Source organism: Lontra canadensis, unplaced genomic scaffold (assembly GCF_010015895.1).
Source record: "Lontra canadensis isolate GAN:19392208 unplaced genomic scaffold, GSC_riverotter_1.0 scaffold1, whole genome shotgun sequence".
NCBI classification, from domain to species: domain Eukaryota; kingdom Metazoa; phylum Chordata; class Mammalia; order Carnivora; family Mustelidae; genus Lontra; species Lontra canadensis.
In genome coordinates, this window is record NW_022630995.1 from 25,416,733 (window position 1) to 25,442,105 (window position 25,373).

Consider the following 25,373-nt stretch of genomic DNA (forward strand, 5'->3'; position numbering starts at 1 on the left):
ACCCGCCACCTAATAGTAAAATTTACAAGTCTTAGTGACAAAGAGAAAATCCTGAAAGCAGCCCGGGAAAAGAAGTCTGTAACATACAATGATAAAAATATTCGATTGGCAGCAGACTTAACCACAGAGACCCGGCAGGCCAGAAAGAGCTGGCATGATATATTCAGAGTACTAAACGAGAAAAACATGCAGCCAAGAATACTATATCCAGCTAGGCTATCATTGAAAATAGAAGGAGAGATTAAAAGCTTCCAGGACAAACAAAAACTGAAAGAATTTGCAAACACCAAACCAGCTCTACAGGAAATATTGAAAGGGGTCCTCTAAGCGAAGAGAGACCCTAAAACTAGTAGATCAGAAAGGAACAGAAACAATATAAATAACAGTCACCTTACAGGCAATACAATGGCACTAAATTCATATCTCTCAATAGTTACCCTGAATGTTAATGGGCTAAATGCCCCAATCAAAAGACACAGGGTATCAGAATGGATAAAAAAACAAAACCCATCTATATGTTGCCTACAAGAAACTCATTTTAAACCCGAAGACACCTTCAGATTTAAAGTGAGGGGGTGGAAAAAAATTTACCATGCTAATGGACATCCGAAGAAAGCAGGAGTGGCAATCCTTATATCAGATCAATTAGATTCTAAGCCAAAGACTATAATAAGAGATGAGGAAGGACACTACATCATACTCAAAGGATCTGTCCAACAAGAAGATCTAACAATTTTAAATATCTATGCCCCTAACGTGGGAGCAGCCAACTATATAAACCAATTAATAACAAAATCAAAGAAACACATCCACAATCATACAATAATACTAAGGGACTTTAACACTCCCCTCACTGAAATGGACAGATCACCCAAGCAAAAGATCAACAAGGAAATAAAGGCCTTAAATGACACACTGGACCAGATGGATATCACAGATATATTCAGAACATTTCATCCAAAAGCAACAGAATACACATTCTTCTCCAGTGCACATGGAACATTCTCCAGAATAGATCACATCCTCGGTCCTAAATCAGGTCTCAACCGGTATCAAAAGATTGGGATCATTCCCTGCATATTTTCAGACCACAATGCTCTGAAGCTAGAACTCAATCACAAGAGGAAATTTGGAAAGAATCCAAATACATGAAGACTAAACAACATCCTTCTAAAGAATGAATGGGTCAACCAGGAAATTAAAGAAGAATTGAAAAAATTCATGGAAACAAATGATAATGAAAACACAACGGTTCAAAATCTGTGGAAACAACAAAGGCAGTCCTGAGAGGAAAATATATAGCGGTACAAGCTTTTCTCAAGAAACAAGAAAGGTCTCAGGTACACAACCTAACCCTACACCTAAAGGAGCTGGAGAAAGAACAAGAAAGAAACCCTAAACCCAGGAGGAGAAGAGAAATCATAAAGATCAGAGCAGAAATCAATGAAATAGAAACCAAAAAAACAATAGAACAAATCAACGAAACTAGGAGCTGGTTCTTTGAAAGAATTAGTAAGATTGATAAACCCCTGGCCAGACTTATCAAAAAGAAAAGAGAAAGGACCCAAATAAATAAAATCATGAATGAAAGAGGAGAGATCACAACCAACACCAAAGAAATACAGACAATTATAAGAACATATTATGAGCAACTCTATGCCAACAAATTTGACAATCTGGAAGAAATGGAGGCATTCCTAGAGACATATAAACTACCACAACTGAACCAGGAAGAAATAGAAAGCCTGAACAGACCCATAACCAGTAAGGAGATGGAAACAATCATCAAAAATCTCCAAACAAACAAAAGCCCAAGGCCAGACGGCTTCCCGGGGGAATTCTACCAAACATTTAAAGAAGAACTAATTCCTATTCTCCTGAAACTGTTCCAAAAAATAGAAATGGAAGGAAAACTTCCAAACTCATTTTATGAGGCCAGCATCACCTTGATCCCCAAACCAGACAAGGATCCCATCAAAAAAGAGAACTACAGACCAATATCCTTGATGAACACAGATGCAAAAATTCTCACCAAAATACTAGCCAATAGGATTCAACAGTACATTAAAAGGATTATTCACCACGACCAAGTGGGATTTATTCCAGGGCTGCAAGGTTGGTTCAACATCCGCAAATCAATCAATGTGATACAACACATTAATAAAAGAAAGAACAAGAACCATATGATACTCTCCATAGATGCTGAAAAAGCATTTGACAAAGTACAGCATCCCTTCCTGATCAAAACTCTTCAAAGTGTAGCGACAGAGGGCACATACCTCAATATTATCAAAGCCATCTATGAAAAACCCATCACAAATATCATTCTCAATGGAGAAAAACTGAAAGCTTTTCCTCTAAGGTCAGGAACACGGCAGGGATGTCCGTTATCGCCACTGCTATTCAACATAGTACTAGAAGTCCTAGCCTCAGCAATCAGACAACAAAAAGAAATTAAAAGCATCCAAATCGGCAAAAAAGAAGTCAAACTATCACTCTTCGCAGATGATATGATACTATATGTGGAAGACCCAAAAGACTCCACTCCAAAACTGCTAGAACTGGTACAGGAATTCAGTAAAGTATCAGGATATAAAATCAATGCACAGAAATCAGTCGCATTTCTCTACACCAACAACAAGACAGAAGAAAGAGAAATTAAGGAGTCAATCCCATTTACAATTGCACCCAAAACTATAAGATACCTAGGAATAAACCTAACTAAAGAGACTAAGAATCTATACACAGAAAACTATAAAGTACTCATGAAAGAAATTGAGGAAGACACAAAGAAATGGAAAAATGTTCCATGCTCCTGGATTAGAAGAATAAATATTGTGAAAATGTCTATGCTACCTAAAGCAATCTACACATTTAATGCAATTCCTATCAAAGTACCATCCATTTTTTTCAAAGAAATGGAACAAATAATCCTAAAATTTATATGGAACCAGAAAAGACCTCTAATAGCCAAAGGAATATTGAAAAAGTCGAAGTTGGTGGCATCACAATTCCGGACTTCAAGCTCTATTACAAAGCTGTCATCATCAAGACAGCATGGTACTGGCACAAAAACAGACACATAGATCAATGGAACAGAATACAGAGCCCAGAAATAGACCCTCAACTCTATGGTCAACTAATCTTCGACAAAGCAGGAAAGAATGTCCAATGGAAAAAAGACAGCCTCTTCAATAAATGGTGTTGGGAAAATTGGATAGCCACATGCAGAAAAATGAAATTGGATCATTTCCTTACACCACACACGAAAATAGACTCAAAATGGATGAAGGACCCCAATGTGAGAAAGGAATCCATCCAAATCCTTGAGGAGAACACAGGCAGCAACCTCTTCGACCTCAGCCGCAGCAACATCTTCCTAGGAACATCGCCAAAGGCAAGGGAAGCAAGGGCAAAAATGAACTATTGGGATTTTATCAAGATCAAAAGCTTTTGCACAGCAAAGGAAACAGTGAACAAAACCAAAAGACAACTGACAGAATGGGAGAAGATATTCGCAAACGACATATCAGATAAAGGGCTAGTGTCCAGAATCTATAAAGAATTTAGCAAACTCAACACCCAAAGAACAAATAATCCAATCAAGAAATGGGCAGAAGACATGAACAGACATTTTTGCAAAGAAGACATCCAGAAGGCCAACAGACACATGAAAAAGTGCTCCATGTCACTCGGCATCAGGGGAATACAAATCAAAACCACAATGAGATACCACCTCACACCAGTCAGAATGGCTAAAATTAACAAGTTTGGAAATGACAGATGCTGGCGAGGATGCGGAGAAAGGGGAACCCTCCTACACTGTTGGTGGGAATGCAAGCTGGTGCAACCACTCTGGAAAACAGCATGGAGGTTCCTCAAAATGTTGAAAATAGAACTACCCTATGACCCAGCAATTGCACTGCTGGGTATTTACCCTAAAGATACAAACATAGTGACCCGAAGGGGCACGTGCACCTGAATGTTTATAGCAGCAATGTCTACAATAGCCAAACTATGGAAAGAACCTAGATGCCCATCAACAGACAAATGGATAAAGAAGATGTGGTATATATACACAACGGAATACTATGCAGCCATCAAAAGAAATGAAATCTTGCCATTTGCGACGACGTGGATGGAACTAGAGGGTATCATGCTTAGCGAAATAAGTCAATCGGAGAAAGAGAACTATCATATGATCTCCCTGATATGAGGGAGAGGAGATGCAACATGGGGCATTAAGCGGGTAGGAGAAGAGTAAATGAAGCAAGATGGGATTGGGAGGGAGATAAACCATAAGTGACTCTTAATCTCACAAAACAAACTGAGGGTTGCTGGGGGGAGGGGGGTTGGGAGGGGGGGGTGGGGTTATGGACATTGGGGAGCGTATGTGCTATGGTGAGTGCTGTGAAGTGTGTAAACCTGGCGATTCACAGACCTGTACCCCTGGGGAAAAAATATATGTTTATAAAAAATAAAATTAAAAAAAAAAAAAAAAAAGAAAGCAAAATAGCCTTACTGCAAATACAGAGAAAGTCTGAGTGGTCTGGAGAGGAGACCAAACCAGCCACAGTATTCCCTTAAGCCAAAGGCTAATTCAGAGCAAGGCCCTTATAACCCTCTTCAATTCTATGAAGGCTGACAGAGGTGAGTTAGCTGTAGAAAAATAGTGTGAGGCCATCAGAGGCTGGTGCATCAGGTCTGAGGAAAGAAGCCATCTCCAGAACACAAAGTGCAGGGTGAAACAGCACGTGCTGATGGAGTGGGGCAGCAAATTCCCCAGAAGACCCAGCTAAGGGAATTCAGAAAGGCGGCCACACTAAACAGCAGATTTTCATGGAGACAAAACAGCCTTCTGTTGGAAGGAGACGCTATTGCAGACTTCCACAGCTGGAAAGAAGTCAAAGCCCGGTTTCAAAGTTTCAAAGGACAGGCTGACTCTGGTGAGGGGCTAATGCAGCTGGTGACTTTAAGTTCAAGCAAATGCTCACCATTCTGAAAGTCCTAGGGCCCTTAAGAATTAACCTAACTCCACTCTGCCTGTGCTGTACAAATGGAACAACAAAGCCTGACGACAGCACATCTGTTGACAACATGGTTTACTGAACATTTCAAGCCCACCGATGAGTCTACTACTCAGAAAAGAAGATTCCTTTCCAAATATTACTGCCCATCCACAATGCACCCGGTCACCTAAGAGCTCTCTCTCTGTTGAGACATACAGTAATAAGATTTATGTTTTCATGCCTCATAACAAAATATCCATTCTGCAGCCCATGGATAAGGACTCATTTAGACTTTCAAGTCTTACTATTGAAGAATAACATTTCATAGGACTACAGCTGCCACAGACAGAGCGATTCCTCTGATGGATCTGGGCAAAGTAAGTTGAAAACCTTCTGGAAAGGATGCATCATCCTCATCATTCGAGATGCCATTAAGAACATTCATGATTCACGGAGAAAGATCCAAATAGCCACAGGAACAGGAGTTTGGAAGAAGTGGATTCCAAACCTCATGGAGGACTTCAGGGGTTCCAGACTTCAGCAGAGGAAGGAAGTGCAGGTGTGGTGGAAATAACAAGAGAACTAGAATGAGAAGTGGAGCCTGAAGACGGGACTGCATTGTTGCAGGCTCATGATAAAACTAGAATAGATGAAGGATTGCTTCTCATGGGTGAGCAAAAAAAAAAGTGGTTTCTTGACATGGAACCTACTCCTGGTAAAGATGCGGTGAAGACTGTTGAAATGGCCAAAGAAGGGTTCAGAATATTACCTAAACTTAGTTGATAAATCAGCAGCAGAGTTTGGGAGGACTGACTTCAATTCGGAAGGAGGGTCTACTGTGAGTAAAATGCTATCAAACAGCATCAGTGCTACAGAGAAACCAACTGTTCATTAAAGGAAGAGTCAATGGATGTGGCAAACTTCACTGTTGTCTTATAAGAAATTGCCACCCCAACCCTCAGCAACCACCATCCTGATCAGTCAGCAGTCACCAGCATCAAGGAAAGGCCCTAACATCAGCAAAAAGATTATGACTCACTTAAAGCTCAGATGGTGGTTAGCATTTTTCAGCAACAAAGTTCTTTTTAATTAATGTATTATTTTTTAGACATAATACTACTGCACCACTCAACAGACTACAGAAGAATATGAACATAACTTTTATATGCACCGAGAAACCAAAATTTCATTTTGATTCTTTTTATTGTGGTGGTGTAGGACTGTAAGATCTCCGAGGTAAGCCTGTGAATAAATAACTTAAAAAAAAAAAAATAAGGAGTGTTACTCTACAGTATAGTGCCATAGATAAGCTGAACATTATTAAAAGATATTATCTTTATAAACAGAAGTTATATGGCAAAGAAATGGAGTAGTCTTGTCATTTTGGAAAAAAGCGTGCTTCCAGATAATGCCAGCACCTATAAGCAATATCCTATAGAGCGTCTAAATATTCTTATACCAAAAATGTCTTTATTTTTTCACCATTTTTCATACCCTCTCTCTCTCACTCATATCACTTACTCTCTCATAACAGCTAGTGCTGACTATATAAACTGTTAGCAATCTGGGGATATACTACGTTAGCTAGCAATAAAAAAAATTATTTTTAATCACCTTTAATACCTAGTAAAGTTAAAATAAGATTACCAAGCAATCCAGCATAACACTATTATTGAATACATTGATTATCTTTTAGTGTCATTAGATCAAATATGTTCAGAATTAACTATTTCTACATTTTATCATGTTCAGTAGACAAAGGACTCGTTTATGAATCATGAAGTTTTCATTCCATACCCTTTTCCTTTGGTTAGTTCTCATCATATGGAAGACCCAAGAGTCATGGGTCCAATTACAACTTCTGAAATGGTTTATGCTCCAGAATAATAAACTCGTTAAATTTTAGAAATAAAGTTGTCTGGAGTAAGTAAGCACCTCCAACTTATTCAGTCTTCTCTTTCCTCTGTTTCTGAGACAACAAAGTCTCTAAAACCAGCCGTTTTTCATAATAATTCTTATCCATTTTGAAGATAAAATTGACAATGGAAGAGAATCAAAGGTGCTGTGGCTGTGGGGCCAATGCAACAGTTGACATTTAGAGACCAAGGATGAAGACTAGAGGGAGACTACTCAGACCCCTTATTTGCATAGGTACTCTGATCATAACTGGCACCTTAAAACAAGCATGGCTCTCTCAAAATGACTATGTGGACATGGCTCTGCAGTATGAACTGATTTTACTAAAAGAAAGCAAATTTTAGCATTTCTCCCATGTGTAGTTATAATTAGAAGCAGGAGATAGTTATCATTTACTATTGGCATTCTCTGTAGGAGGAAAGGAGTTACTATCTCAATCAGTCTTGTTAGTTTCATTAAAAACTGATTAAAGGGAATAAATAACGGAAGCTTATTGGGAATAAAGTAACAAAGGCCACTGGATATAAGGTTGAAAATATAAAATTTAGGGTTTACTTGTGAATTTTTCTAGTGCCACCAATAAAATAATAAATAATCAAAAGTGGCTCAAAATACGATAGAAATTTAATTTTCTGTCTTGTTTAAAAGCAGTTAAATACCAGGTACCTAGCACCCAAAAGCAGTCTCCTAAAAGGAAATCAGTATACAAAGATGAACAGACTGAGATTTTCACTTCACAGGATATGTTTTTTTTAAACCTACTCCAATTCTAACTAAAACTTTTTTCAAAACAAGTTAACATGGTTTATAATTCAATATGGATTTATACATAAAATTAGCATCTTTAAGTGATCACAATCATACTCTTAGATCACAATTTTAGTATCTATCCATTCTTCTCTATTTTAGTATATTCTCTTTGCTATGCTGAAATAGCACATATAAATCTGTTTCACTGTGAATCTATTGAAGATTTAACATAGTAAATTTCCTATCAATTTTAATGCAGTATAATCAATAAAGATTTTTCATGTATTTTAATTGTTAGAATTAAAAATAAAAGAAACACTCATGATTTTTTTTTCCCAAAATCAGATGTCTTATTTACTATTTACCTGGTGGTGGAATCAGAGGTGGAGCAGTGCTGACAGTTGGAGGAGGTGGAAGAAATGGAGGAGGTGGAAGGTGGGTGGGAGGAGCTCCTGGGGGGAAAAATGGAGGTGGTTTGCTAAAATTGTTGTCTACTTCAGTAGCAGATCGTTCAGAAAGGACCTAAAATTAAGCATAGTTAATTTAAAAAGTGAATAAGTATTCTTATCTAAGATTAAAAACTCAGTAAATTCATTTTATTTAATTTAAGAAATAAAGTAAAAAGTTTTATTCATATACACATATTTTGGGGAGGCAGAAGTAATTTTTTCCATGTGTGTGATATGTGTGTGTATATACAGATGTGAGTATACACCACTCACACTTTTTAAAATGTCCATATACAAAGCCTAGAAAAAAAATGACTGAATCATTACTCAAAAGAAGAACTAAAAACATTCTAAACAAGAGTACTTCTAAATTTAACCACTTTATAAATATAATATAATGAGTATTACCTTTGTTACCCAACCAAGCTACAGTACTCAAATTAAATCAATGTAATCATTAGTTACAAATACTAGCATTAGGAAATAAACATGGATGCAGAAATAAATATCCACTGTACTAGGGCTTCTTATCATCAGGTTGCATGCATTAACAGGGTGCAAGTAAACAGGCAGCCAGATATATAAATAACTTTTTCATGTGAATCTTGTAACTTTAAGAACAAGAGTTTATACTTGACAAGTAAATGTGTTTACAAAATACTGATTTGTATAAACAGGTAACGGGCAGGTAGGAAATCTACAGGAGTGACACATAGAAATCTGGATTTTTAAGGCTCCCTGAGGGATTCTGATGTGCAAACACATTTGGGAAATAGAGAAATAGGCAACATAATGTTGTGCATTTAATTTATACTTCTAAAATCTTTGCGGGCTAAAGGTTATCATTTAAACATATAATCCCTCTTTTCATTAACTCTTCCTGCATTTAAATACAATAATTTCTGTAATGCTTATGCTGATAAGCTATTTTTCAAAGTAGGGAACAGAATTATTTTAAGAAATCACAGCATTTTAATGGTGGGGGAAAGAAAAGAGGACTATCTTCCAGTTTAGAAATGTTTACGCTTAAACATGCTAAAAAGAAAAGAAGATGAATTTACTAAAGGTAATGAGAATCAAAACACTTTGAAATTTTTTTAAGGTACTCAGGAAAAGGTAATAATAAAAAACAGTAATGATCAAACTAACAGCTGAAAGTCTCAGTCACTAAAATTCTAACTTGAATCCAAGTTACTACTATCACCTTCATTTTTTCCCTTGAAAACAAAGGAAATCTACTTCCCCCCCAAATTATACGTTAAGCTATGGTATATCCATATAATGAAACTATCATGAAGGAATTTTCAATATTTTTAAAAATATGGACAATGCAAATGATAATTTAAAAAAAAAAGATACACAAGAAGTAACCATAAAGTATATCCTAATCTTGTCTGTTGACAAGAGATGTACCAGAGTGTTAAAAGTGGTTATCTTTATATGCTAGAATTATTGGTGGTTTTACGGTCTTCTTTACACTTTTCCCATATTTTCCCTTTTTTTGGTCCAATTAACCTACATATTGTGTTATAGCAAAGGAAAAGAAATCTTACCAAAAAAGATCCAAAGGCAATAAATTCTAATGGGAATAGCTTTTATAATAAAAGGGTAATTAGCTCCGTATTTTAAATCTCTTGGCATACCTAAAATACCAAACATATAGCATAGCACTAGAAATCTATATGGAATAAATTAAATTAGAATATGGATGTAATCCTTCAGTTTAAAAATTAATAATTTTTAAAATACAAAACCTGTATGTTGCTGTTTTCATTTGCCCGTCGCCTTCCTTCAACTCGGCTAATTGTTATAGTCTGACCAATAACATCAATTGCCCCAGGTAATCTCCTGTAACACAGAAATTAAATCAATTCAGTTTCACCTAATTAGATGTTTGAAAAATAACACAAATATTAGGTGAGAAATGAAATTTAAGACCTTTTGCAATGTACTTTAAAATAAAACCAGATCACAACACACACTTGAAAAAAAAAAACTTCACTAAAGTTAGATCTCATTACTTGGTACTGTCATAAAAACTAAGCTTTATTAATAAGCTGGAACCAATGTATCCAAAGATGATAATGTTAAAGTATTTTTATAGGTTTTCTTTTAAATTTACTATTTTTTAATAGTCTCCAACTAAATTTATCTTTGTGAAATTCTATCAGGTAGCACACGCAAAGCGAATGGAAATAACATGTTTTGGCTCTATAATTATAAAACATATTATAGTTCTAGTACAGAAACTCCCCCCTAAAATTCCCCCAAAAGACCTGAAAAGAAATAATGCTCATTTTGATATACACTGTATTTTTCTTAGTGATTTATTCCAAGCATCAGAAAGCATAAAAGGGATCCAATATTCCATTTCTGATAACTTGCCTTTAAATAGAAAATTTTAGATATTTAAATGGCTGCCCCACTCCAACTGTATTTATAATCAATTAAAGTTTAAGTATATGAGTAGATGGAAAAATAGTCTATCACAAAATAATGCTGCAAATTGCATTAGGAGAGGCTAGTAAGTTAAATTTTTAAAAATACTGTTAAAAGTCAGTAGTTAAGGATTTTATTAAAATATATATGCTTGGGGCGCCTGGGTGGCTCAGTGAGTTAAAGCCTCTGCCTTCAGCTCAGGTCATGATCTCAGGGTCCTGGGATCAAGCCCCGCACTGGGCTCTCTGCTCAGCGGCGAGCCTGCTTTCCTCTCTCTCTCTGCCTGCCTCTCTGCCTACTTGTGATCTCTATCTGATAAATAAATAAAAATCTTAAAAAAAAAAAAAGTATATATGCTTAACAAGATACAGAAGTTACTTGAAGGAAGAAGCAATGAAAAATGGATGCAAATTAGATTAATATCTCTTCATTTCTGTTTTAGTTCTGAACAGTTCTGACTTTTAAAAACTTTAAACCAAAGTACCATGGATCCTCCCAGTCACCACAGATAGGTTCCTAAAACAACTAGTAACAGTGACTATTTGTAGAATGTCTACACATTATACCTAAACCTCACCATGAGCCTTCACTTAACAAATTACTGTACACTTGTTAGAGATGTTAAAGCTAGGGCTCATAGTGACGTCACTGACATCAGTAATAATTAAATGGCAAAACTAACTTTCAAATCTTAGTCCTTCTGATTCCAAAGCCTTCCCTTGATCTATGTTCCCTGCTTGCAAGATAACTGGCTTTTGAGACATTTAAGACTTCTGAAAATCAAGAAGTGGTGAAAGTCTGCCTCAAGTGAACCCTGAAAAGCCTCATCCATAATCTTATGCTCGCAAAAACAAAATGAAGACAGCCCTATACGAGTATGTAACAGCATTTGAAAGGTCTTCAACTACACAGTCCATTCCTGCTTATCACCCTGCCCACTTTCAACTTCCGTTCTATGTAATTCTAATAGAATTTTTTAAAAAGTTCACATTTTTCTGATTTTACGTCCATGTCACTGACTTCCCAGATTTCCTCATGAACTCAAAGAGAAAAAGTGATTTTTAACTCATACGCTTCAATATAGGTGGAAACTATCCTAACAGTCACACATGAGAAAAATCCAAACACCTCAGACATAGAACAAACATAGCTCCAATTTTTCCCCTAAAACTTAAAGAATAGCTATGACCACCGTAACTTCATATCAAAAGCAATGCCATCACCTCTTGGATATCTACACACATCTCTGATTCCAACATCCTAAGAGAGAAAGGTATATATCCTGAGGCCACAATTTCCCTCATCTTTTATTGCTACCTAGACTTCATTATAAAAATCTTTACCTCTACTATTTCTTTTTCCATTCTCTTCCTGATTGCTGCATTGTCCCCCTCTCCATCTTTTAAAACGTATTCCCCTCAAGAACAAATTCTCACAAATATATCTGGGTTTGCAATTTCTCCAAACTGTTAAAGTAGCAAAACTTAAATCCAGATCTAACAGTCTAACGTCTGTGTCCAAATGAAAGATTTCTATATACCATGGTTTTCTAAAGACCTCTGCTTTCAAATATTCTGGGACACATGAGAGTACTCATTCCTTAAAGTTTATTTTAAGGAAGTCTAATTTTTCAGCTTTAAATGGATTAATCACTGAAGATTCAAAGTGGTAAATAATAAGCTTCTAAAAATATACACATGCAAAATCAGCCTTAAAAAATGTGCACCAGTAGAAGGAATCCAGAAAACTTCAATTTCTTACATTTCCACAATAATAACACCTCTATGTCCAGGGATTTTTACCACACAAACTGATTTACCTTAAATTAATCAGAAATGTGAAGTTTGCCATTTTGTTCAGAAATATTTTAGGACAAGATACATAAGCATATACCAAAGTAACAAAAAGTACATAATATTTAACAGAGATGAGTAACAATCTGTGTTATTCTGATGCCACATTATGAAAAATGATGTTGAGCCATATTATTCTGAAAATTTTTAATGAACCACTTTTTATTTCAATGCATAAAAATATTTAGTGGAGCTTCACTATGAGGATCTACTGCACCTTGAGTTTCCACATAGGACAAGTTTACCTGGACTTGCTTACACATTTGTTCAATAAGGCAGATAGCTAATGTAGTTATCAAGATTCTCTTCTCTATATTGAACAATAACAAGTTGAAGAGAGACAGAAACTAACCACAAAGGATATGTGAAGTCTCACTAATATACAGGCTTAATACAGGCAATGGATTTCACAAGAGCCTCTACCTTTCATGAATATAAAAATATCTCTGAAATTATAATGGAATTAAATTAAAAGGACATATTTTGGTGATTCTGATGTAAGTGCTTAAAAAGATACAACAAAAACTTTAAAAGTGACAAAATTAGGGCCAAGGGAAGACAAAGAATTAGTTAATAATCTTTTGTCCCAAATTTATCTCTGAGCTTCTCATTTTTTTTTAACAGCCAAACTAAAGGACACTATTAATAACAAGTCTTTTGATGTGTGTGTAAGATAAAAACAAAGCATTAGCTCTAAAGATGGCATTTCCTGGTAATAATAGCTAGTGTTTACTGAGCACCTAATGTGTGCTAGGAAAGCACTGTTCCAAGCACTTTATATAAATTCATTCTTCATGACCTTATGAAGTAGCAACTATCATTCCCATTTTACAGATGAAAATAAAGAGAAAAGAATTTCTCCTGAGTCCAGGTTAAGAGAAAATACGAAAGAGTAAAATAGTTTTCAAACACTTCTGACCCCAAAATATAGTTATTGAAGAAAAACATTTTGCACAGCAATCCAGTGCCCACATATAAAAACTGAGTTTCATGAAACAATACTCACGCTTATTATAAAGGAAAGAGTAACATTAAAATCAAACATGATTTATTAGTATTAAACATGACACACAAAAACGCAAAACAAACAATACAAAACCACAAAATATTTGGTGGTTAAGATCATGAAACTGATTTCTTACCCATCACTAATGGACTGCCATCTTATGCTATGAAAAACACTGAAATAGGGACAAAGTCTCCAATACTACTACAATGAAAACATAAGTGAATTTCAAAGCTGTTTCTCAAAATGCTCCTCAATACTGGGAGAAGTGTAACAATGCACAATTCAATAAAAGCAATTTAATCAGGTGGACCAAAACAATGTTGTCTGAGCACATGCCCTCTTGATGAAGACTTGCTCTAAGGATTTAACTGCACTTTCTTTTTTTTTTTTTTTTTTAAGATTTTATTTATTTTTGAGAGAGAGAGAGCATGAGTGGGGGAAGAGGTAGAGGGAAAAGCAGACTCCCCAGTGAGCAGGGAGTCCCACAAGACTCAATCCCAGGACCCTGAGATGATGCCCTGAGCCGAAGGCAGACACTTAACCAACTGAGCCACCCAGGCACCCAGATTTAGCTATACTTTTGAGCAAGAAAGCTTAACTAGCACACATGGGATACTGAGGGATCAGGAAGTTCCTCAACTTAAATATATGCATGTGTGTAAATGTACTCTTTAGGCAGAAGAGTCCACAGTTTGCAGCAAATTTTCAAAGGGTTACTGCTTCAAAGTTCAGAACCACTATTATAAAAGAATGAATGAATCACATTATCCTTGAAGAAATCTATGAATGTTTTTTCCTCATAGCAGAGCTCCTAATAAGAACTATGCACTGACAGCAATAGTTCAAGGATTCATTCTCTAGGAAGAAAACCTAAACGGGACAATTAAATATGCCCAAGTGAAGACAGATCCAGTATTATCACTGTCTAACTCAGGTCACACAGCTAAACAGATGTCAGTAACAATTCTCCATGGAAACTGGTGCAACATCTTTTAAGCTACCTTAGCAAAGAGGTAAGCCTTGAAAGACATGTAGAATGGATTTAGCCACGTAAGATGGGGAGGGAGTACATTTTAAATGGAGGAAAGAACATGAACAGAGAAAGTATGTAAGGAAAATAGTATGTGTAGGATTTCAATTTCCAGTTTGATAAATATGCTATCTACCTACCAGTCTGCAACAGAATAGCACGATACACCTTTGATACTGGCTACCAACCAAAAGCAGCAGAAAATATAAGTCAAATGAGACTCACACAAAATGAGACTCTATAAAGTTGTAAAATGCTATGCAAACATCAGTTCTACCCAACTAATCTTTCATTTTTACCTCAAATTCTAAGGTGGTCACTAAACTTTGATTAATAACCAATTAATATCCTCTCTCTCAATCAGTGGTTCTCAGTGCTTCCTACACATCAGAATTATCTGGGGGCTTTTACGACTCCCAATGACAAGAATGCACTATTTAATAGAGACTATTTAATTCAGTCTCTAGGGCCTAAGCATCCACAATTTTTTAAAGCTCCCAGGTAATTCCAATACATAGCCAATGTTGAGGACTACAACTAGAGGTATGCCCAAGAAAGACAGTTAATATTGTATTTTTTCTAAAAACATTTAAAGTAGTTGATAAAAATTAAAACATAACTCCTTAATTCTCAATAAATATAAAGTCATACCTACCAAGGCCTGATAACTAAGGTAAGGCTGTCACTCGCTGCATATATATTATACTGATATTTTGAGTTTTGTGGAGTCACATAGTACTGCCTCTATACTTTTTCTTTTAACTTCAAAAGCACAAGAATTTTTCTACAATGTATAGTTTATAAAGAAATCTTAATGTATTCTATTTTTCAGTGAGGATTAATCAAAAATGCTATCTTGAAAAATAACGTGTGTACAAAATAAAAATCACAGAATTAAATCACAGAGTATGTCATGTATTGTCTATCACTACTACCATTAAAGAGACTGTGGTGGGAGCAGAGATCCCAAGGGAACTAACACTTATTGGGTACCCTGCAATAGGTGCTTCTGCAGCCATAGAAGCTGTTTAATCCATGAGTACTTGGTTTAAGTCCAATTAGTTTCATTTTCACAGATACGGAAAAAGGCTCATTTGTGAAGTAAAGTGCCAGTACCAAGATTCAGGCTCAGGTCTGACTAACTCTAAAGTCTACGTCTACAAAATGTTTTTGACGCTAACTTCTGGGGTGTGAATTTTTAAAATATTGTTACTTTTATAAAATGTCCTAAAAACAAACACAAAACCCTGAAGGCTTAAAGGTGATCTACGCTAAAACTGGGCTCATAAACATGTTCATTAGGGAAGCCAAATTTACTCACTTTTGTGCAGAGCTTGAAATAAAGGTTTACCTGCCATATTTATGTTTAATTTCATTTTTTAAATTTGGAAAAGATAACACTCTACAGAGAATCTTTTAAAATAAAGGCCTTCAAATGTCCAACCATGTAAATTCTTACAAGGTACGTAATACGCATGCTCAGTCATGAGTGCTCAGTCGAATGAAATGAAGGTACATGTACATCTTTTCAGTATATTATTTCATCAAGACATAAGCTGTACTGCAAGAACAAATGAAGAAGCCAATCTGAGACTGAATGTCCATTTAACATCCAGTTTTATTGTACGCTTTATGTTTGTTATAAGAAATGCAAGCAGGTTTAAATATTTTAGTGATTCTACATTAAGCAATTTTTACTATTCCTTTCAAGAGTCTCAGTTAAAAAAGCATTAATATTAAAAAACAAGACACTGTTAATAAGACAATTATTAGTAAGACAACCTAGAATTTGAAACTACCTGACAAAATCTGGTATTATAAAATGGAAACAGAACACACAAATAAACTGCACATTAGGATAAGATTACAGCAGTCATCCATATTGCCAATTACAATTTTCTGTGTTCATTAAAACTGCTTTATTCTTCTTACTAATTGGCTTAATGTCACAAATCTCAATTTATAAAAGAAACTCATACCAATAAAATGTCCTTGCTACATACATCTAGTTAGCTTGAAGAGTGCTATTAACCAAAGTTGGAAGAACACCATGTTACATAAATTAATAGGAACACACAGGAGATAAGAAGTCTGAGTCTGCAAATAAGTTATAGGATCGCAACCACTGTTTAATTGCTCTTTACAAAGAAATATAAGCCATGTTTCAAAAATATCCCTACATTTCTCCGTTATGTTAACTACAGGAGCCAGCATCTCAGTTTTTATTAAGGGTGTGTGTCCACATATATACATACACATATACCACCCAAAAAGAGAATAGCTTTAATAGCTTTTATTTAAATTTTTCTTCTTTTGAATTTTTCAAAAGCACAAAATACATACTGAAAATAGTGTCAAATTTCCTACTATGTACATTCCCTGAGACTAATCACAAAGTCAGAATGGGAGCTTTCTGTATTTCCAAAGCACCTTTTTTAAGGGGTGGGGAGTGGGGGAGTAATAGTATCAACTTCAACATGTACCATTTTTAGTTATGAGAATGAATACCTTCTCTGTAAACTAATTATCTTACTTCAAGAAAACTATTGTATCAAAAGCACAACTATTTTAAGTAAAAAATTCTAATTGATGTAAAGAGGAATTTCAGATATTGAAACAGTAGCAAAAGAAAATATACATAAAGTTTTTAATTGTATTAAAAATTAGTGATTTAAGTATTTCTATGCCTTTGCTTAAGAAAATCAACCTGCTTTAACTGCAGGTACTAAAAGGCAGAAAACCAGGAATTCTAGCCCTGACTTTGCCTCTATCAGCCATAAATTTGAGCAAATTCTCTACTTTCTCAGATCTCCTCTTCCATGTATACCAGGGACTAGGCAGAAAATAAAGAATTTCATGGTTAAAAGGGCCTTCCTGATAACACAGTCCAGCCTATCATGTTAAAAATGTAGAAACAGAGGCCCAGAGATTTTAGGGAACTATCCTAAATTCACACAAGCACAAAACCAAACTTAATGTTCAAATCCAGGACTTATGCCATGAAACTGCTGTAAGTTTAAGAAGGTAGTTATTTTTTATCTACAGAATGGCTACTGATTCATCTCCACAATAGAACAAAGAAAATGAAAGCTCTTATCGTTTGGCCCTTTGGGGATCAATAAACAAGGCTGTTCAGAACTGCTGGCCTGGTTAAATGTAAATCTGAGTTTCTCTATGCACTTATGTTGTAATAACTAAGTTAAATATTATAAAGAAATTATATTATTAGCACTCATGTTAAACTCTGGGGTTTCACAGAAATATTAAATGTGAAATGTGAACTATTAAATGTGAAAAGATTCACATTCACTCTCCACACTTACCAGATCTAACTATTTAAAGTAACTCTTGAAATTTCTACTGGTACTTCAAGAATTCTAGTTTTAAAAACTAAGATCAATATCACGTACTACTATGAAAAATGTCAATGGGTATACTTTTAAAATGTAAGATATGCAAATTTTCATTCTATACCCTGTTAAAGCACACATGCCATGGAGACTAGTCTAGGAATATAGATAATATATTTCCCTCTGCATCAATTACTATACTTCTAGTTTGGATATTCTTTAGAAAGTCAAGATATTTTTGACTTTGAGATGAATAGCCACTTTTGAAAATGACTAAGCTTATTCTCTCCTAACAAGAGATGCTATCAGAGTCAAGCGGACTAGAAATTCTGACTATTCATGGAGAACATATAATGAAGACCCCAAAGAAAAGGAAATATAAGAAAATAAAATTCTGATAGTGTTTCCTCTCTTTGCTTTTCTTTTAGTTGTTAGGATCAAAGATATCTGATCATAACATACATACCTAAATGAAAATATTTAAAAGAACATTAATATAGCATAAACCTGCCCAGGAAGAAAGCTTAAAATGCTATAATGAACACAAACAAAATACCACTCCCATACCATCATTGTTTAAAACTTTAAATGGCAAACTAGGGAGGTGCCTAAGTCTACATTTCCAAGTCAAGCAAACTGTTAATTGCTCAGACTCATTATTATTTGCAATGTACTGTCATATCTAACACATCTGCTTCTCACTATATCCCTTGGGGTAGAAATTATTATTCCCATGTTATAGGCTCAGAGAGCATATAGTTCCCATCCAAGGCTGCATATTTCCTAACTCTAAGAGTTAGAACACAAACCAGAACTCTGCAGAGGGGTATCAGGAGTAAAAGCACAGTAACAACAAAGGTGATGGTACCTCCCAAGACAGCTGGCCGACTCAATGAAATGGCTGCTTTACGCACTGTAGTTATAAAACATTTGGAAAGATTCAGTGCAGTTCAACTTTATAGGTTTTAAATACCAGCTCAGAAGGCTAAATTTTATTCAATAAATAATGAGAAACACCCAGGGATTTAATAGGGTGTGATATGAGAAAGAAGAATTAAACCTGCAGTAGTAGGGACAAAAAAACACTTACTGAGGTCCCATTAGCATGGTTCCATGCAATTTATAATGCAGTATAAAAAGCCAGAGAGGTATCAGGCAAGGAGTGAGGTGACAGGGCCTGACTCCTGATTTTTAAAACCCTCAATTTCTATAACGAGAAAGCAAAATTGAGGGGGTAAAAAATATGGTACAATCTAATCAAGATTTATTATCTTATTACTAGACAAAACAACACTGATGATCTAAACATCAGGGAGTAGCCAATGTTTAAAAACAGCCTTACCTTAGGTCAGGTGATTCGGCCCTCCCATACCGGTCCTGCCACTTTCCAACGCTGGAATTGGCTTTTCTGGAGGCAGTACTTGTCTGAGACTGAGAAGAGGTGCTGTTTCTGGTGAGATAAATTTTCTATGTTTTTTCTTACATGTTGTTGTCTCTGACCCCCCTTGTTCTTTTTTTTTTTCTTTGACATGCTTAGTCTAAAGTCCTTTAGCATGTTCCTATTGTAGCATTCTGTCCAAGGCTCTGTGGTACTGAAACTGCTAATAGGTATTTAAATATAAATGTGCTATCAACATTTTATTAACTCTAGAATATTTTTAGAAATATTTTTCAAAATAATATGATGTCAAAATGTAAAATAAGAACCAAGGGCTTGTCAGGTTATAATGTATTATCAAGAAATAATTTTCTGTGCTTTTATGAATAACATTAACTTCTGTGGTTCCACAAAACCTTACTCAAAACTTTGGTTTTTCTTTCCCTATGTTCTTTCAATAACAGGTACAAATAGTGTACCAGATAACAGTAACATTCTGATGTGTTTTATAAAAACCTACACTTTATATATTTCATAAAAATTCCATTTCAAAGTAACTAAAAATAAAATTTGGAAGTTAATTTTACCCATAATGACATATTCCATAAAAAGTTCAGGACTTACACTCTTGCCAGTCCTTTAAAGGACTCATAAGACACTCTTTCGAGGAAAAATTTTCTATAGGAAAAATATGTATGTTTATGTATCTGCTTATTTATATAAAAAGAAACACAGGAAGAATAAATCAGAAACTAGATGAAATGAAGCTAATTATTAACAGGAATGAAAGAAATTGGGGAAAGTGACAAATCTGAGTATGCTTGGAACTCCTAAACGTTTTATATATGCAAAAAATAAATCAATAAACATGAAGGAAAAGTAAAGCTGAATACAAACAGAAATAATGGATCAAATTGTACTTTAAATGATTAATACAACCACTCTGAAGGAAATTTTCTGAGTATTTTAACTATATACCCTCAGTCTGGAAAAAAAAAAGAAAAAGAAAAAAAGAATTCCAAAGAAATCTTGAAATCTACTTAATAGATTTGGTTTTCATAATGGCAGGTGAAGTCCTAACCTATTCTGTATTTTATGACTAAAGTAAGAACAAACAACGAAGTTGGTGGGAACTAGGTTCTCAATGCAGTAAAACAGTAAAAGCTGCAAGATGGAAAAAACGAAAGGGAAGTAGAAACCTGTGGTGTGAAATGTGAAATAAAAGACACATGATGACTGCATGATTAAAATTATACATTATTTATTCTCCCAGCTGAAAAAGTCTAGAAACCATGACACTCCAGCACCAATGAGCATACCTGGTGCCAAGATCTTGGTTTCTAATCATCATTTCCCACTAAAAGGCATCAAGGTGCTTTCAAGAAATGGTTGTTTCCAGGGAGGGGGCAGAGAAAGCACAAGATAAGCCTGGAACATCTAGTAAAGCTAGAAACTAAAAAAATCCTCAAAAAAAAAAAAAAAAAAGATGGGTAAAAATCAAAAGGTCACAAGAACCACTCTGAAGAGTCTGCGACAGAGCAAGTCTGGACTAATTGGAGCGTCAATATGAATTACAGTATACGTAAGCTGTATATACAGCTTACATACTACATATACAAATAAATCACACAAACACACTCTCTCACGCATAAAATAAAAACTAGTGAGTCTAGTTGATAATAAGTAAGTGGAGATGGGAAAGCTCATTTTTAAAGGAGAATGCCAACTAATAAATATAAGAAAAATAATAGTTAGATAATCACTATTTTACAGCCATTACAGTATAATGGGAGAAAGCAAAAATCACCAATGGATACTAGAATTTGGGGGAAGTTTAAAAAGAAATAGGATAGATACATCTCCTCACAGATTATTTACTTACAAAGAGCAAAAATATTAACTTTGCAGTGCAGAATCCCAAAGAACACCATCACAACAAAATGATTAAAGCTCTCCTCACTAATAATGGGGCAAAATGACATCATGTACCTCCAGGCTGATGCACTGAGGACCTAACATCACTTATGCAGTTTCCTGCCTAAAAAGTAAAACCTGAATCCAATAAAGAGGAAACATCAGGCAAACTCAGACTCAAGGATGATTTACAAAACAACTGGACTGTACTCATCAAAATCTAATCAACAAATACAAAGAAGTTCTGAGAAACTGCCTCAGATTAAAGAATAAAGAGAAAAAAGACTTAATTATAGTGGATGATACTGGACTGAATCCTAAATCAAGATAAGAACTTCCATGAAAGACATTATTGAAATAATTAGCTAAATTTATGGTTTGCATATTAATATACTGGCTCATTATTAGATTTTCTCACTTTGATACTATGTCCTAGGATTACATAACAGAGTGTGCTTGTTCTTACATTCTGAAGTATTTAGAGGTTGATGGGGTATGATGTTCATAATTACTAAATGGTTCAAAAAGGAAAATATTTTGGGGAAATTATAAAGCAAACATGGCCAAATGTTAACAAGTGGAGAACTGGATGAACAATAAGTGAGTGTTCAGTTTGTGAAAATGTATCAAGCTGTACTTCTTGACATATACGAAAACTTTTAAAGATTAAGCAAAACATTCTGATATATTAAATATTAACATCTTACTTAAGTATGCCATTTTGCTGGGCAATACAGAATGTTAGAAACCTAGCATTTCTACCTATAAAGTACAAAGAACCAATAAAAACAGTTCTGTGCAAACATAACAACAGTCACCTACACATTAATAAGGCAATCTAAGATTTTTAACAAAGGAAATACAGTGGTAAGGTCAGTAGTACAGCTCATTACTATTTGTTGTATAGTCTCTATTATGTCTTAAGTGACATTCCTGTTTTCTCCCTAAAGTCAAAAAATTTCACTTTAACGCATGTCTCTCCAATCTCCATTAATACAAAGACTAAAACAGAAAAAAACCAGAAATATTTATTTAGGGAAATACTTCACAATGAACCCAGAAAACAACTTTCCTAATGAGCAATGGGTACTGTTCTGTGTATCAAAAAGTGACAATACTGACATGTTAGGTATGTTTCTATATAGGTTGTGGTGGCAATTACCCACTTTTTTGGCACTAGTGATAGATCTGTTAACGTTTCTATCATTTCTTTACTTCCTTTTTACTGTCTCCTTGCTTCTAGTAATCTCCATCTCTCCTTTAATCCACGGTTATCCATCATTTTAATCACTTCAAGAACCCTCTCACCTTTCTTGCCCCTTTGTCATGTCTGCCTGGTATAAATGCAACCTCTGTTAAATCCAGCTCTAGCTTATCTTCACAAACATATGAACACCTGACAAGGGTGAGAGAAACACACCCAAGCAAGCTGACTGGTGTCATTTTAAACCCACAGCCATTAACCTCCAGAAAAGGTGGTAATATACTGTCTCCCTCTCTGTGTCAATTTTTCACTCTACTAATTCATTCCCATCAATATACAAAAATGCTGTAATATTTCCCATTTGGGAAAAAAAAAAAAAAAGACTTCTCTTGGTGGTACATTTCCCTCCACGTGGTGCCTAGCAATCCTACTCCTTTCCCCTAGTTCACTCACACACCTCTAAATGACTGTTTCAGAATTTCTCTTCTCTCCTCAAATATTCAACACCCACTTCCACATGTCCTCATGTTTACCAGTGAGTCTGTATCCTTTGTGCTGGGAAAAACTGAAGCCAAAAGAAGAGAGCTTTCAGTTGCTTCCATCAGTATTCTCTTGCCCATCACCCTTCACCATGTCCCGTCTTCTCTCCTGTTACTATGAGTGAACCATCCATCTCCTTCTTAAGACTAACTCCCCCAGCCTTGCATATTACATCCTGTCCCTCTGACTTTTTTAAAGACATTGTTCTCACAACTGTTCTTTCTTACTTCTTGAATCATCAATACTCCCTGTAGTAATTCATTCTCCTAAGTCTACAAACATACTGTAATTTCTAACATTTTAGAAAAAACATCCCCTGATCCCACATTTCCCTTCAGATACTATTTCTTTGCTCCCTCAAAAGAAAAAAAAAAATCCTCAAAAAAGTTGTCCATATGTTCTTATTCTAATTCCTTTCCTTCCATTCTCTCTTGAATTCATTCCAAAAAGTCTTTTTTTCAAACTTCACCTTATCCCACTAAAAATGATCCTGGTCAGGATCACCAGCAACCTTTACAGTTTAAAATCCAAAAGTCAGGGCACCTGGATGCCTCAGTCAGCAGAGCATAGGACTATTGATCTTAGGGTTATGAGTTCAAGCCCTACGCTGGGTAGAGAAATTACTTTAAAAAAAATCTTAAAAATAAATAAATCTAAAAGTCATTCTCAGATCTCTTCTTGCCTATCAGTATTATCTGGTAGTTAACTATTCCTCTACTTCGAAATACATCTTTTTTAAGACATACACTGGGTGTTCTTCCTATGTCAGTAGTCATTCTTTTCTATGAATCTCCTTCTTCTCCTCTTCATCCTTATTTTTCTGACCTTGAAGGAAGCACCCGAAGGCTCTGTCCCTCTTGCCACTTCTCTATCACTACTTATCTCCTTAATAATCGAATTCACTTCCACTACTTCATTTAAATACTACTTAAACACTGATCGGTCCCAAATTTCTATCCCCAGCCCATACCTTTCTGCTCATCTCCATATATCCCCTTCCTAAGCAAATTTTCCACTTAAGGTCTAACAGACATCTCAATTTCACTATGTCCTAAACTGAACTCTTGGTCGTCTCCCCGCTGAAAAGCACTCCTCCTGCAGTCTCTTCTCTCTCAGATGTAAAAGATCCTCATCATCTGCACCAGAAGCACTTTGGTCCAAGTGATCTCTTGCCTAAGGTAACTGTTACAACCTCCTAACTGTCCTCCCAGTTTTTGCCCCTCACCTCTCTGTAGTCTGATTTTAATAAAGCAATCAAGACTTTAAAAACCTACAGTAGATTATTTCATTCCTCTACATAAACTGACAGTGACACCCCTTTTATTTCACTTACAAGAAAAGCCAAATTCCTTATAGTGGTACAATGCCCTACATAACCTGACCCAAGGTTTTTTTTTTTTTTTTAAAAAAAAAAAAAAAAAACAGGAGGGGGCAGGCAAATTAAAGAAAAGCTGCTACTGATTTTTAAATAGTTTAATTAGCAAACATCTATAGAGTATTATCTATGTACGTACTACTGTTATAAAACATTTCACATAAATTAAATCATTTAACATACATAACTACCCTGTGAGGGATGGATGATTATTACTACATTTTACAGATCAGGAAATGAAAGAAGATGATTAGGGGATGTGCTCAAGGACACACAGCTAGTACATAACATAGCCAGAGCTGCAACCCCAGAAGTCTAGCTCCAGAGTCAAAGCTCTTCACATCATTCTAAACTGCAGAACATGATAAACTGAATGAATGAAAGTGACCTCTTTTAAAATACAAAAAACCCCAAAAGACTACATATTAAAAGGATCAGTATTCCTCCACTATTATACCTTCTTAGCCAAACATTTGATGAGGTTTCATTTGGTTCAAATAATATATGGACATGACCATGACTAGTAATTGTTAGGATGGGAAGAGACCGTCAAAAATCCAAGATGACTTTGTGACATTTAATTCTGGCTAAAAGTTTTAAGAATCCTCATTTTAGGGCTAAACTGTACGTTCCCATACTGTCTCTTCCTGCATTTGTATATTATGAAATATTATCTTTTACAGCAATTCAAAACTGCAGAATAAGAAAACCAGAAAACTGTAAAATAATCTTAAGCAAATAGCACAAAAGGTAAATGATCTGGCTGAGAACTAGTTAACAGTTGGGTTACTGACTTGTTTCTGGCCCAGAGGAATAATTGAGAAGTCATCTTTATCTAACTGAAAATTAATCTGCTAACATCCAACTTCCCTACTTTTAGCTTACCCTTTACCATTTTCCTAATAACTGGCTAACCATTTGCCGGCACATCTGCCTCTTAAAATTGGTACCTTGTGGAACTCAAAGTTAGGTATTATCAAAACCAAAGAAAGAAAAGAAAATGGTTTTAATCTGAAAGATTGCCCAGGCTCAAATCTCTGTAATCTCTTATTAAAGTTAGTAAAATATATAAAATTCAATAGATCTAGACTTAGAAAGTCCAATAATTCTTAATGTAAGAATAATAAGCACAGAAAACAGTAAGATTGTTGTCATC

General features: G+C 35.2%; 1 protein-coding gene across 25 annotated transcripts in view; it reads right to left on the bottom strand.

The window, feature by feature from the left end:
- Nucleotides 1-25,373, bottom strand: part of FIP1L1 (factor interacting with PAPOLA and CPSF1) — an 81,642-nt gene that overhangs the window by 29,719 nt on the left and 26,550 nt on the right. For 13 of the 25 annotated variants that reach the window (XM_032851740.1, XM_032851727.1, XM_032851735.1 and 10 more), the window contains 2 exons: nucleotides 9,880-9,973; nucleotides 8,042-8,198 (listed from right to left, as the gene is read on the bottom strand). In XM_032851740.1, the coding sequence (XP_032707631.1) occupies nucleotides 8,042-8,198; nucleotides 9,880-9,973 (251 nt within the window). Of the gene's footprint in view, nucleotides 1-8,041; nucleotides 8,199-9,879; nucleotides 9,974-19,148; nucleotides 19,257-25,373 lie in introns of all 25 variants that reach the window. The other 12 variants (XM_032851664.1, XM_032851638.1, XM_032851655.1 and 9 more) reach the window with 1 other exon arrangement.